This window comes from Lepidochelys olivacea (genome assembly GCF_965140295.1).
Source record: "Lepidochelys olivacea isolate rLepOli2 genome assembly, chromosome: 9".
Classification (NCBI taxonomy): Eukaryota; Metazoa; Chordata; order Testudines; family Cheloniidae; genus Lepidochelys; species Lepidochelys olivacea.
Window position 1 is genome coordinate 79,819,953 of NC_140419.1, and position 15,506 is coordinate 79,835,458.

General features: G+C 45.3%; 1 protein-coding gene across 3 annotated transcripts in view; it reads right to left on the reverse strand.

The window, feature by feature from the left end:
* Nucleotides 1-14,917, reverse strand: part of LOC311525916 (G-protein coupled receptor 83-like) — a 28,909-nt gene extending 13,992 nt beyond the window's left edge. The window contains exons 1-5 of one of the 3 annotated variants that reach the window (XM_084638403.1): nt 14,726-14,917; nt 8,293-8,561; nt 7,564-7,911; nt 6,208-6,333; nt 5,333-5,466 (exon numbers count right to left, since the gene is read on the reverse strand). In XM_084638403.1, coding sequence (XP_084494529.1) covers nt 5,333-5,466; nt 6,208-6,333; nt 7,564-7,860 — 557 coding nt within the window. In that variant the 5' untranslated portion in view covers nt 7,861-7,911; nt 8,293-8,561; nt 14,726-14,917. Of the gene's footprint in view, nt 1-5,332; nt 5,467-6,207; nt 6,334-7,563; nt 8,562-14,725 lie in introns of all 3 variants that reach the window. The other 2 variants (XM_084638404.1, XM_084638402.1) reach the window with 2 other exon arrangements.
* Nucleotides 14,918-15,506: the final 589 nt, after the last annotated feature.

The window sequence follows — 15,506 nt, forward strand, 5'->3', positions numbered from 1 at the left end:
CCACCTCATGTCACCCCACTTCCAACACCCCTCCCCTCACTAGAAAAACAAATAAATTACAGATGTGACTACTTATAGATACTGTAACATTGTAACTGCAAGATGTTTGTATGCATTCTTGACTACCCCTAGTCTTGTATTTGTGACACTTCTTCTCCATATCCCCCTCTGTTGTTTGTATGTATGTGCCACTTGGGACAGAAAACATGACTTGTCTGTCAAGCATCTTGCACTTACAGATGCTGTAAATAATAAATTGGGGGGTGGGAAAGGCTAATCATGGAGGACAGATTATGAAACTGAATATGCAGTATGCAGAAGTGTAAAAATAGTGTGTATGCATGCACACATGAAGGGGAGTGCTGTACAACTTTGATTGTGGTATGTTTGGGCAGAGCTGAAGAAAAGTAAGAAAATGCTACTTCTCTAAGGCTTTCCAACCAATGATCTCCAAGCACTTTGCAGATATTAATCAAACCCTCATCACCCCTCTGTGTTAAATGAATATAACTATCCCTGTATTGTAATTCTGTTTATGAATATGTTGCACTTCTATAGGCCTCTTTCCCCATCACTTTCAAAGTGTTTGGCAAAGCTGGATAAACACGATTATCACCATTTTACAGAAGAAGTAAATGATGCAGAGCAGTTAATGGGGCTACGCCAAGAATTAATATGGCCCATGGGCCATATTAATTAAAATACAGGTTCGTATATGTATCATACATGTGTAAATTAGTATTATGCACAATAATAATATTCATAATATCTACTTTTACACTAAGATAAAAGTGATCATGGTGATCTATGGTGTAAACTGATTACTAGCTGGTATCACAGCATAGTACTGGCACAGTAGGACATTTATACTTTCCTCTGAAGCATCCAGCATTGGCCACTGTTGGATGGGCCATTAGTCTGTTGAATTATGATACAAAGGGAGGGCAGTTCCAGTACAATCATTCCAGTGTTCGCACAAAGTGGCAGATATTGGGTATCTGATTCTGTTAGGTTCTTATCCTGGCCAAGGAGAGCAGCATTTCAGAAAAGTGTTAGACTAAATCAGGTCCTTGTATCCTAATGGGCTTTTTTGTCACCATGATGCACTCTCCCTTGTATTGAGGTCCACGTTCCCATTGTCAAGAGTGAATGACGTGGTTTTTTTTTTTTTTTTGGGTCGGGGGGCGCGGTCCTGAAGTGTTGCATTATTCTAAACAAGAAAGGCCTATTAACGAAAACGGAAATCTTCTCTTGGAAGCCGTTGCTAAGAAATGGGCAGTTTTGTTTGTCATGGCATGAGATGGGTCCTCACGTCCCCTCAATAAGGCAAAGAGAAACTCTTAGGACCCATTTTTTATAAACAAGATAACAAAGGCTAGCATAAAGCAAGTAACTGCAAAGAAAAGAGAGTTCCCTGCAGGATGTCGACAAGAGAAGCAAGGACAAAGCCCCATCAGACAATTCTTAGGAATGCTACACAACCCTCCTACTCACCTTCCCCACACAAACCCCAAAGGGACAAACAGAAGGTAGGAGTGTGTCTCTGTAATATCCCAAGCTGTGGGCTCCACCTAATGACTCCCCATGCTTCCCCAAACTCACAGGTGTTGCCTGTTAACCTAACCCTGTATGATAGGCAACTATCTATTAATATAAGTTAAACAATTTCTCAGTGCCCCCCACCAGAAGGGACTGAACGTTCCATAGACCAAAAATAAGTACGTGTAGCTGGAATTGATGAACTATTAAGGGAGGTGGTGATCCACTCATTTATATCCTGGGGGTGTTTTAAACCCATCTTTTTCTGTCTCTCTCCCCTTCTGCTTTGTCTCTCTCTGCCCATCTTCTTTCTACCACTGTCTGTACTCAGCTGCAGTCACTGAAGACTTCTTAATCCCTGTCAGACAACTTTATTCTCCACAGTTTGATTAATATCTTTAATATCCTGTTGTCAACCTCCTGCACTGACTATTATGCCATTAATAGAAGACCTTCCAGAACTGACTGCTGTGAATGTGGGATGACTACAAGCCTAGGGGGAGCTGACAAATGTCAGGTGTGTAACTAGAAGGATTTTGAATTTTTAGGACTTGGAAACTTTTGATAATAAGGAAGTAGATGCAAATGGAGAAAGCAGACTTTGAGACAGAGAATTTAAGGCCACAAAGGACTGTCACAGTTTAGGGCAATTGCACTCACAGGCACCGACTTTCCAATGTGCGGGGGGTACTCAACAGCCGGCTCTGCCCCAGGCCCTGTCCCCCACTCCATCCTTCCCCCCAAGGCCCCACCCCTGCCTAGCCCTGCCCCACCCACCTATTCCTGCCCCTCCCTCCCCTGAGCATGTCACGTTCTCACTCCTCCCCCCGCCCCGAGCCTCCTGCATGCTGTGAAACCGCTGATTGTGGTAGGTGAGAGGCACTGGGAGGGAGCAGGAGGCGCTGATTGGCAGGGCCCGCCAGTGGGCAGAAGGTGCTGGGGGGAGGGGGAGGTGCTGATGGGGGGCTGCCAGTGGGTGCTCAGCACCCACCATTTTTCCCCATGGGTGCTCCAGCCCCGGAGCACCCACAGAGTCAGTGCCTATGACTGCACTTGGATTCCCCCTCAGTGGTCCTGCCAGGGCATCCACTCTCTGCTTCCAGCTCCCCAGGTGTTGTCTCTCTTCAGTGGAAACAAGTGTCTCTCTCCCTTCTGACTGGTGTTTTCACAGGCTGGACAGTTCCATTGCCTTCACTCTGTCATTCCCAGCATGGACAGGTTGCCTTAGGACACCTGCTTGCTTTCTCTTCAGAGATGGATAACACTGTAATTGCTACAGACATAAGTTACCACACAGTTCTTTCTAAGCAAGCCTACTTTATTCTTACAGTACAAAGCATTACAGAGAAAACATTTTAAAACCAATAAAAGGACCTAATAAGCTTACTAGAGTTTGTCCTAACTTTCTCTTGGGCTCTGGAAAGTGCATCTTTTAATACCCCACCCTGGGGGCATCCTTGTTGTTACAAGTTCATCAGAGCTTCAGCACACGACGTGTCCACTCATAACACATTCAGTTCCCTTTTTATACAGTTCAGAAGTCTTAGAACTGGAGTTTCCGGAGGCAGGTAGTAAGTATACAAAGGATCTCTCCCTCCCCAGGGCATATTTTCAAAAGGTTGGCTTCAGAGGGGAAGAATTTGCATTCCTCTTACCTCAACGTATTTCCTAAGGCAGGGATCGGCAACCTTTGGCCCGTGATCCACCAGGAAAAGCTGCTGGCGGGCCGAGACAATTTGTTTACGTGTTAATTCTACATATCATCTTGAATATGAATTCCTCCCTCCCCAAAAGGGAGTGAGAAATTAGGAGGCAAGGCAAGGGAAAACAAATGGGCTCTTGTATTAAAGGTTTTCTAGACAACATTCTTAATGCAATAATTTTGATGTAACAGCATTGTGTCCTCTCTCTCTTGCTGTCCATTCATAGGAGGGAAGTAGCTGTGAGCCAAGGAAGAACGCCAAGGCTATCTTGTGTGGTTTTTGCACAGATAAGTCGGAGGGCTCTGTAAGCAAGATGAAAATCTTTCAAATGTTGATTATTTTAGCCTCCCCATTCTTCTCATTGGGACTGAAATCTCAAGCAGACAATACTGCTCGCTGTGATACTATCTATCCTGTCTTGCTCCAGTGGGGTTCTCCTGGATATTTACTGACCAGCAGTATTGAATGAGAACATGGGGAAAAAATAAACCCGGTTTGTTTTGATGCATCATACATGGCTGCATCCATCCCGAAGAAACCTTTCTTTACTGGTTAAGAAAAGAGAGTCTCATTAGCTGGCGCCACAAACTTGCTGTCAATAGTGGACTAAGGTAGTACCTAAGATCTTGGCCCTGCCCCAGAGCACAATGATCCCTGGATCCATCACCCCATCCTGCCCCCATGATACAATGTTTTGTGGCTTTAGGATCCCGACATCAAGTCCTCAAAAGCTTCTGCCCATGTGTGTTGGCTCAGTTGCAGGTAACACCCTGAGTTTGATTTACATGCCTTTTCCTGGTACTGATCCATGCTACTTTGTGGGCACTGGGGTCGGAAGAAATCTCATATAAAGGGAGAAGAAGTAGTTTAAGGCTTATCTAAGAAGAGACAACTGCTGGGTCTGAGCTTCCGCATGGCAGACTAGATAACTAGCTATCTTGCATCCAATTTCAAGATATCTTTGGACTCTCCCTCCCCTCCCCCCATGGAGCAAGAAGGGAAACATTTATGGATTTTGCTATGCCAAACTCCACCTTAGAATCTTCACCTTCTTGTGGAACTTTGTGAATCTTCCTCTGAATGGGAAGTTTCACTTGATCCCCTTCACATTTGCCAAGCAAACCGCACTCTTCACCTCCGCTTTACAGCAAAATAACCAAAGCAAAGGGGCATTAACAAGAAAGGTTTTATTGTCCTGCAGAATCACCAGACTGCCTTAAAAAGCACCGCCATGTGTTATGAGGCTGCCGCTTCTATTTTGATGTATTGTGTTTAAGTGTTTGTCAGAGGTGCCTAACGTGTTCAGTGAGGCTCCTCTTGTTTAGATTTATCAAACAAATAAAACCAAAGATGCTGAAGGGAGATGATCTCGCTCACTGAGTAAAGGAGTGGCTCAGTTTGCTGAGGTTCGCTCTCCTGTTGATCAAAGAGGGAAGTCTTTATTGTGTAACGCAGTGACGCTAGATAGCTCCATGCATGGCTTAGACATATAAAACCTTGCCTATATAAGTACCAGACATGTGTGCTGTGTTTTTGATAGTTTGATTCCTGCCTCCTTCACCTTCCCTCACAAAAATATAGGGTTTGTTGGATGGCAGGGGTGTCCTGTTTATGAACAAAAAAGCGAATGGGGAAAACAGTTGCCGTCTAGCTAAAACAGCCCTCCAGCAGTGAATCTAGTGCTGAGAGAAACCACACAGTAGCTCTAAGTCTTTTAGGGATGATAGAAAACCAAGGCCCTGAGCACTTGTGCTCACTAAAGTTCCAAAGGCCCCAAGTTTCACAGTGGACCAGCTGTGTTGACCAAACTCCATTTTGGGTAATCACAAAGATATTTAGGTACCTAACAACCATTAAAATCCATGATAGTTAGGTGCCTAAATGCCTTTTTAGAATCTGGGCCATTCTGTCTATATAAAACTCCCCGTGCATTGTCAGCTGGATGCAGTGATTGTCACTTCTTGGGCTAAACTATCCTGCTTAATGTCAGCCCAGCTTCCCACCTGAAGTAGAACTACATTTCAGTAGTGCGGGAAGCGATTCTTGTAAATGACTGTGTAAAGTGCCATGGGGGCAGAGGAGCAACTTACCGGTAGTTGTACTGGAAAAGCTTCTGATAGATTGCATGGGGCAGGGAGAAGCAGGTTGCCATCAGCCAGATAACAGAAATGCTCAGCATTCCTCTTGTGAGCGACATCCTTTGCTTTAGCGGGTTCAGAATAACCTACAATGGAGACTTCACAATGACTGTCATCTCACTGGGAAAGAAAAGTCCCTTCAGTGACTGATACTTCTCTTCACATGTTCCAATGCTTTTAAGAAAAATAACTGAATACTTAGAGAACTGCCTAACAAATTAGAGTGATCTAGAGAAAATTGAAACGTAGAACTCTACAGCTGGTACCAACGAGTACCTTCAAGTCAATTTTCTCTGGTTTGTTTTGAAATTACGTCATACCTTAAACCATGATTGAGTGTGACAATTGTGTAAGATTATCTCCACTTGAAAGGATGTTTATTCTAAATAAATCAAATTAAGAAATGCCTCACACGGTAACTGGGCCAACAGAGCACACCCAGCTTGGGTAATTTGCATTTTCACACAAGGTGAACTGAGCTCTTTATTTTTTGACATTATTTGTGCAGAATTTCAGGGTCTGAAGATCAAGTTTTCTACAGGGAAGGGACATTGTTTACACATTTCTAGTTTTTCTCTCTATATTTTGTAATGACGGTAGTGCTCACAAAAGTGACAGGCTGACACCAATGGCTGTAGGCCAGAGTAACATAGGCAGATGCTATGTAAACTCCCCTCTCAGCTCTGACTATGTGACACCCCCTCTTGTGACACCCCATTTTATTTCAGTTCTGGACTCCCCTTTGCTTACCCATGGTTAGATAGGGGACACTGTGGTTTGGAGCACCTGTGCCAAAGGAATCTTACACCAGTCTGGGGATTCTGTACCTGATGTCGGTCCAGAGCTATGGCTGTCAGGGTGAGTGTGGAGACATGAAGAGAGCAGTATTGCACGAAGCGGCTGATATGACACATGGCCTTTCCAAAGGCCCACGTGCTGTTCACAAACCGAACCTGCAGGGAATGTAACAAACCAGCAAAACCATCAGCAGGGCACGGTGGTTCATGTACCTGAGCCAAAACAAACAGAGGCGCTCTTGAGACTGCATCTGGAGAGCTCAAGAATATACATAGCCTTATGGTGCCCTCTGTCACTTGGGGCAGGTTTCCTTTGAAGCCCAAGAAAACTATGTCAACTTTAGACATTGAAACTCCTTGGTAATTGTTTATAAATAAGGCTACGACTTAGACACGGAGGTCATGGAAGTCATGGAATCCATGACTTCCAGCGACCTCTGTAACTTCAGCCTGCGGTGGTCGGGAGCTGCAGGGGCCGGGAGCCGAAGGGGTACCCCCACTGACTCTGGTGGCCCCTGGAGCTCCAAGCCACCACAAGTGGTAGGGGTACCCCACTGTTCCCGGCCACAGAGTGGGAACCTCCCAGCTTCCAGCTGCGGCAGGGGAACCCCTGAGCTCCTGGCTGCATCAGGCAGTGGGAGCCCCCAAGCTCGGAGGTGAGGGGGGAACCCCTGGGCTCCCGCGTGCCACGGGCCCCAAGAGCAGCGCCCAGCTGCTGCAGTCTGTGGGGGCCCCTGCATGTTTCAGCGATTGGTGGTGGGGGACCCTGGATCTCCAAAACCCAACCCGTGGGAGCTCCTAGCCGCCCCGCAGAACCACATTTTGACACCGATATTTTTAGTAAAAGTCACAGACAGGCCACGGCTTCCGTGAATTTTTCTTTATTGCTTGTGAGCTGTCAATGACTTTTACTAAAAATATCCCTGACAAAATCTTAGCCTTTTTGTAAAGGTTAAGACTGAAATTCCAGACATTTTGCTAAACAGTAACTTCTAGGAGCTTCACAACTAGTTTAGAGCCTTCTAAAGGGTTGAGCCTGTAAATCACACCCCCACTTGTGAATACATAGAAAATAATTCCCATGGAGGAGTCTATACAAGCCCTGTTGCACTCTAGTGGTTCAATGGCAGGGACTAGGAGGTGATGTTGTTGGAACTAATTTTGGATTTGGAAAGACTAAGTTGGAGTGAGGGGGGGGAAAGACCCCTCTTTTACTTCCCTGGAAGAGCTGCTGTCTATGGGCCACGAATGTGCCCAGCTCAATTCTTAGCCCCAGAAGCATGCACCGAGTGAGTGCAGCCACCAGATGAAGCACGGTGCTGGATGGCCAAGCCCATGTCTGGCTCCGTTTTTGGCAGGCATAGTAGCACGGCTTGTGGCACTTACCAGAGTGAAAGGAGTGTTGAGCAGAGTGATCATAATATCGGACACTGCCAGGTTGACAATGAAGAGACTGGTGGCTGAGTGCGTCCTCTTGTTCTTGATCACCACATGGCAGACCAGCATGTTGCCAAACAGGGATATGATGATGATAACTGAGTATGCCACGATTAGAAGAGCTTTCACTGTGGGCTTCTGGGACTCTGGTTCATACTTGGCCAGCTCAGCAAACTTCTCCCACTCAACAATCCTGCTGTCTGTCCAGTTGAAGGCTGTCCTGTTGGCTGCCTGGTAGATTGACATGCGGTTGGCCAAGGAAGAGCTATGGTCAAACTCCTCCAGAACTCCTGTGACCTGGGGAAAGTAGGGAAGCGACTGATGTAGGGGGCGAGTCATTGTGGTTTCCAACGGGGTTAAGCTAAGGGCAGACATAGTTTAAGTTGCAGCTCCAGGAAGTGTGGTTAGTGATTGTTTGCTTGACTTTGACAACACTGCTTTTCTATGAGACTAGCATGAGTAAAGCCGGCCTTTAAAATGTAAAATTAGAGAGCGGCTAAAAGTCACAATAAATTGTCCTGTGCAATCAGAAAGGCAGTAGGGTCTTGTTTAACTCTGATGTGCAGTGTGGAAAGGAATTGTGAGGAACTGCAGGCTCTCATAACTCTTTCGTGTGGTAAAAATTGCATTAGCCACTAAGACAGGGTGGAAAAAAATCCCTGATTCCATGAAACAAACCTGTAACAAACTCTCGGCTCAACGCTAATCTTGGACAGCATTTGGCACTGTCCTACTCCCACTTCAGCTTCTCTTCTTGTTCTCAGCTGTACTTATGGTTCTTTCGCCCTTCTGAGATACTGTTGTGTTCATCCTCATTCTTTATTTCTGACCACCTTACTCTTTTCTGTTGAAATGAAATGCACAGCTATTTCCAAGACTGTCCTTAAGTGCACAAATAGCTGTTATCTTCATCTAACCATGATAATTGTCCGGAGGGTATTCAGAACCTGTGAATTATATCAGAAGAACATTATAGGCTATTTTCTCTTCCACACAATTGCTGTGAATTCTGCTTCCTCTCTTTCATTTTTGATGGTAAATGATCTTTTCAGCTAGAGGCCTGGACACAAAATCGTAATTCCTAATACCTTCTGAGCCCCCCTCTCAGCGTACATCCAGATATTTCTGGCAACTGACCTGCAATTAGTAGAAAGCAATACAGATTTTTGGATGCTACTGACTAACAGGGGAGGTATGGCATAAAGATGTTGTTAGCAGGAATTACTTAACTATATCACACCATCATGTATTATGTATATGCTATATGTACACATTAGAGAGCAACAAGTGTTACATGCTGTGACGGGTTGGACCCCTTGGGAAGTCACCTGATGCACTGAGATATCACTGAGTCTACCTGTTCTGCCAGCATGGGTCCCTTTAACCTGTCTAGCTGAGCCAGGCTCTTCAAACCTCCTCTAACACACCCACAGGCAGGGCCACACCCAGCTGCAGATCTGCTCTGGGAAGACTCAGCTTAAGGGACTTGCTCCAGCACTCAGACGTCCACTTCCCTTGGAGTACAAACCCCAAATTATATGAAATGAAATTATATGAAATTCCCCTCTCCCCTCAATGTGGAGGAGGGTGTACACAACTTCTCTCTCCCCTCACCCCATTTGAAATTACATAAACTGGGTTATATTATAAACCCAGAAATAATTTTTTTAAATATAACAGGTGTATTTTAAGTAGTTAAGGAGGTAGCAGACAGAACAAGGCAGATTACTAAGAAAATGAAACAGAGCATGCAAACTAAGCTTAATACACTAAAGAAATTAGTTACATGTACGTTCTCACCCTAAATGTGGTTCTAATAATCTTCTTCACAGGCCAGACACTCTTCCAGCCTGGACCCAATTCTATTCCCCTGTTCAGTCTTAGTTGTTTCCAGCAGTCATCTTGGGTGGTGTAGCAAGGGAGAACTAACAACCTTGGATTACCTCACTCCCCCCCCTTAAATAGGATTTGCATAAGGCAGGAGTGCTTTCTTTCCTAGTTTGACCCCACTTCCCTTACAGTGGAAAGTTACAAGAAGTCCCAGGTAATTTTTTAGTATCAGGTGACAAGACCACCTGACTCTGTAGGGCCCCTGTAGCCATTCTTCACAGGCTGACCCACAGGTTCACAGGAAGACTAAGTGTCCTTGTTGATGGGCCATCAGCACTGTTTGGCTTTTCCATTGTTGTACCTGAAGCGTTGGCAGTGGGTGTCACCCACAGTAGCATAGTTGAAATACAGATACATCGTCAATATTCCTAATTTCAGATACAGAAATGGCACATGCATACAAATAGGATAATTGTATTCAGTAAACCATAACCTTTCCAATGATATCTCACATGACCCATCTTGCATAAAGTACATCTCAGTTATGTCATTCATATCATAAACATATTTTCATAAAGAATATGGAATGACACATCACACATGCTACTTAAAAGTTGCACCAATGTTATTTTGCATATCCCTCTGCCTGTGAAACCAGATGCCTTCACTATTGTAAGTGCAACTCAACAGGCCTCAGAGGGAAAGGAAACCTTTGAAAAATTCCTAAAATAGCTTTGAATCACACACTTTTAAGGATTGTATACCTCACAAGCTTCTGGGGCTTAGCCTTAAACTGTTGGACAAGAGAGATTTCTGGCTTTCTACTGGGACAAAGACCAAGGCCGCGTACTTTAAACATGTCACCTAACTATTGTCACTGTTGTGCCAGGGTAACCTGCAAAGAAGGAAACACTTTGGCAGGTTGATTTTTCTTTTTTAAAACATAGTAGCTGTTTGAAGCTGCTCAAAGGTTAAGTGGGGAAACATTCTCTCACACACACACACACACACACACACACTCACTCACTATAGCCCTCTATTTTTTTCAGGTGATTTAGTAAGAGGCAGTAGAGTGAGCAATTTGTACACTCACTGAATGATCCAGTGCCCCAGCCACAATATACCAAGTTAGACATGCAGGTATAATGGGTGGTGAGTTTAGTGAATTCAAAGGGCCAGTCTCTATAGATAATTCTCCCTTCCAGGAGGTCCTTCTATTTCAACCATGAAGCACCGTGTGAGAGCAGTTTGTGGGGGAAGTTTACATTGTGCTATCTCTGCTAAGAGGATAAGCAGGTGACTGGGTCAGGCCTGCCAATCTGGCATCTTTCACCACCCACTAAACTCAGTAAAAAATGTTAAGGAGAAATGTGATCCCACACAGAGGCTGTAAATCTCAAATACAATCAATAAACGCCTGTGGAAAGCAAGAATTCTAAAGCTTTGCCTCCCTTTTGTTTCCAATAAATGTTGCCCCTAGCTGGGTCGAGGGAGGGGAATTTATTGGCTGGTGTTTCTGACCCTTTCACCAAACTGACCAAACCCACAGTCTTGTATTTCTACTGCTGTCTGCCAGTGCTGGGGATACCCCAATACCCAAGTTGTTCCCAGAGGATGATATTTCTTGCCCATTGTATACACTATCCTTTCAATGCAGCATAAGCACAGGGCACTGACTTACCCTCCTCCCCACCTCCCAGAACTGTTTATCAGTAATAAAAATCTCTGTGATAGCACCTTATATTTGCTTGCTGCTCTACAACTATGCACCCAAATGCTGCAAGGAGCTCTGCCCCATGCCTACTGTGATGTAGTATACACCCCACGCAGGACTGGAAGGGGTTAAGGTGGCCAGGGAGGCCAATTAACTCCACAGGTGGGGCCTATATAAAGCCAGTTAGCTAGCAACAGAAGGAGGCTACTGGGAAGTAGGATGCAGTCACTTGCTGAGTGGAGGGAGGCTGGCAAACTCAGAGAGAGGGGAAGCCATGAAGGTAGGTGAAGGCTCTGGGGAATAGCAGCAAGGAATAGGAATGCAGACCTTGGCTGCTGACCAGAAGGCCCCTGAGCTGGAACCTGGAGTAGAGAACAGGCCTGGGTTTCCCTACCAGACACTGGGAATGTGGCACCAACCAGGCAGGGGACAGCAGATTGCCTGGGACAGTTTGTTCCCCTTCAGCTGGGTCACCATACACTATCCCCGGGAATCATGAAGAGGAGGTTGCGGTTCCTAGAGTGAGGATATGCCAGGAGAGACACCACCAGAGAAGGGCTCAATACCTGGCCAGAGCTCATCCCCAGGATAGCCAGGAGGAGGCACCACTAATGGTGAGTTCCCTATGGTACCTACACAGAACTCCATGCAGCATTGGGGCCATAACAGGAGATGTTCCCTGCCTTGAAAAACACATGCTTTAAGCTAGATAAGACACAGGATAACAGCAGAGGGAAGGTGGGTTGTGAGAATTACTGATGAATTAAAGGACTGCTGGAAGAAGTGCATTCGATATGAAAGAAGAACATGAGGGTGCAAGGCAGATGAGAAGAGGAAGACCCTCTAGCATGTGAGGGAACATGATGGAAGAAAGGAAGCCAAGACTGGATGGAGAGAAAGGATACAACAAGGCAATACATGCGTATAATATGTAGTGTAGGGGCTCTGTAAGGATACAGAACAGTGACCAAAGTGGGCAATGCTGGCTGGAAAGGGGGCATGGCTTTCCCTGCATGTCTGAATATCTTTTTCCTTCGTGTCTGCCTGAGTTTCTGGAAAGTCTTTTGGGACAGTGTTAAGGGTGATCTATAAAAACAAGTGGATAAAAATACAGGTCTTGGAAGAAAGTATCCAAGAGACTGAAGGAAGCATGAATCTTGAAAACAGCTCATTGAATGCACTCTTCTACCCATTAAATTGTTCACAAGAGAGAAAGATGGACTATAGGGGAAATCCAAGAGCTTTTAGCTGCTAAAGTACAGCAGGAGTAATAAAACAGGGGGAAAAAATTCTGATTTTCTGAACACCGAAATAATACTGGGGGGGTGGTTAGCCTTTGACTGTGATGGTGTTTTGCTTTTGCATGACACGAGAGCCAGGGCACATTCAATGAAACTGAAAGGCAGCAGAAGTCAAGCAAAAAAGGAGTGTGTTTTTTTTGTTTTTGTTTTTTTAAAAAGGCACAATTAGCCCATGAAACTCGTGTTACAAGATATCTTTGAAGCCAAGAGCTTAGCAGGATTCTAAAAGGACTGGGTGTCCATATCGATAATGAGAATACCCAAATTTACATTAAGTAAGGATTTTACAAAGAGTGTGGAAAGGATATGAACCCTGTAGTAACTTTAATTTAATCAATTCCTTGTTGTCCTATTCAGCATCATTCTGCTCCCCTTTAGGCCACCACTAGGTCTGACCTTTCCATCCTCCTTTCTTTCTCTTTCTTCCCCTCTTCCCATCTTTGAGAGTCTCCGTGACTCCTTCCTTTGCATTTCCGTTCCTGCAGCAATTCCCAGCTCTTCTAGCGCTTTAGTCCCCCCCCCCCGCCCCACCCTCTTTTTCTGTTCTGTCTGCTAGAATGATCTGCCATGGAATGGTTAATGCTGATGTTGAAGTACCATGAATGGGCTTTGTAGCTGATGTGTCAACTTAGATGAATGGGGAGTGGGTTGGTTCACACCCCTCAGAGCTATCTTATCAGGCTCTCTGCAGACTCAAGCAGACACTGTCAGTTTACACTGGTTTAACATTTGGAAGGTATTCTTTGCAACCATAAAAGATAATTACTTTTTTTTTAAACATGAAAGCTGAGTTTCTGGAGAATGTGGCTAGGTCATGTGGGCCGCATACATACACTATGGGGCCAGATCTGGTCTGCCAGTCATACGTCTGACAGACCTCCTGAAAGTGGTGGAGGTTAGGAGGAAACTTCCCCTGAGGACAGGTTATTCTATAAAAGTGGAATTTTTAAAAGTGTCCAAGGCACATGAGCCCCACTGAGCCAGTAGCACTTGGGTGTCTAAGTCATTTAGGTAGGGTGGGATTTTCCAACCTACCTAAACGGGCCATTACAGAGTTTCTTCCAGTGTCATTTGAAGTAACCAGTACTGGCCACTGTTGGAGACAGGATATTGGATCAGATGGTCTACAGGTCTGATCTGGGATGGAAATTCCTATTTGTGTGTGTTTAAGCTAAATCTAGATTGTGCTCTTGTCATAACTGAAACATTCTGTTTTTGTGTGTGAACAGAGCTTGCTTAGCAAGCAGATTTTTGTACATTCGATAGATTTATATATTATCTGGAGGAAAACTGAAGTAGACAGCTTCAGATACATTTTACATGTTTCTTTTATGAGGCATCACCATCTCTTTTGAACATATGTCTAACTGTTTAAAAACATCTTTTCTGTTTAACAAGCATCTTCACAGTCACAACCTGACAGTTAAATCCCATTCTGAATATATAAGTATTACTGAAACTGTTCCTCCATTGCTTTGTCAACCCAGGGTAAAAGCAAATAAATTATTTAATAAAATCAGATATTAAAAGTACCAATTATGCACAGATTACAGGCAAAATCTAATGGAGAACAAATTACCTTGTCTTTATTTCTCATTCTGCCCTCCACTCACATTTGCTTGATTTTGTACAGAAATCCCCAAGAATTATTACGTCAGCTTTAAAAGGCAATTTCTGTAAGTACTGTCACAAAAGTGTCTCCAATTAAAAAAAAAAAGGGCAGCAACAGAGATTCTCCAACAATTGCAGCAGTGTCTCCGGGATTTCTCTCTGTTTCCAGTTAGGAATTTATTTAGGGATCTGCAAAGAAGTACATTCCAGCTTCACACCCTGATCTGAGCGATCGGTGATGTGTTGTATAAAACGCTTTCTATTCAACGGGTCTCTTCAGAGAGCATAGAAAAGTCACACCCAGGGAAGTATTGCAATCTAGTGACTCTCTCTCTCTCTCTCTCTCTCACACACAAAACCCTGGATATTTTTTGCAGTCTAGTCTCTCTCTCTCATGCACACACACAGTTACAATAGAGTGAAATGCATGCCAACACCCCCAGGTAACTAGTGCAGTCGAGCCACACACAAACCCCTCAGAGATTGCAAGCTACTGGCGCACACAAACTCTGTCCATTTTTTTTAAAGTGTGTGATAACCATGCCGCTTGCCTCCACAAGAAGCTAAATTCACAGAGCTGCTACACTGAGCCAAGCGCAGCAGAACAGCGTTCGTTCTCCCTTTGCTACCTATTTAACTTCGCTTCTTTACCCACCTGCTGCAGCGAGCGGTCTCGCAGCCACCACAGCAGCTCCTGGCCCGGAGGAGCGGCTCTCCGCTGGCCCCGCTACTTTGCGAGAGGCTGGTTGCATCCCAGGGATCCCCCCTCCGAGCCCTGTTGGCCCGCAGCAGCAGGCTGGAGGGGTAGGGGACCAGCCTGTTGCACTCTCACATGGTGCCTACCGCCCGCTGCCCCTCAGCTGGCCACACGTGCGGCGCTGCCCGGCCAATCAGAGGCAGCAGCAGGCAATGGGGGGAGGTGCCTGCTCTCGTTCACAAAACAATGGGCTCCCCGCCCTGGGTGGGCCCTGGCGATCTGCAGCGCGCGGCTGAGCAGCCGGTGTGGATACCGCACCAGCAAACCCAGCCGAGCAGGTTGCAGCCCTAAGGGCACGGTGAGTGCCTTGAGCAAGGACTGAGGGAGGCTATGCTTTGAGCAGGGGGGTGGACTAGATGATCTCCGGAGGTCCCTTCCAACCCTGATATTCTATATACTGATTGCCAGGCTGCCTGCCTGTCTCGCTTTCTGGCTACCTTCTCCTATAAAGCCCATCAATATGGCATCTCGCTGCTTAAATTACATTGACTTTTTTTGAATGGGTTATTTAGGCAAGTCGCTTTGCTGCGTCATGCCTCAGTTTCCCCGCCTGTGCTAAACATACTCCCCTTCCTTGGTAAAGTGCTTTGAGATCTGTGGATTGCATGCTCTGCATAACAGCTAGGTATCATTAGTTTGCAAAATCAATCCTACAGTCAACCCAGGAGAAATCCGACAG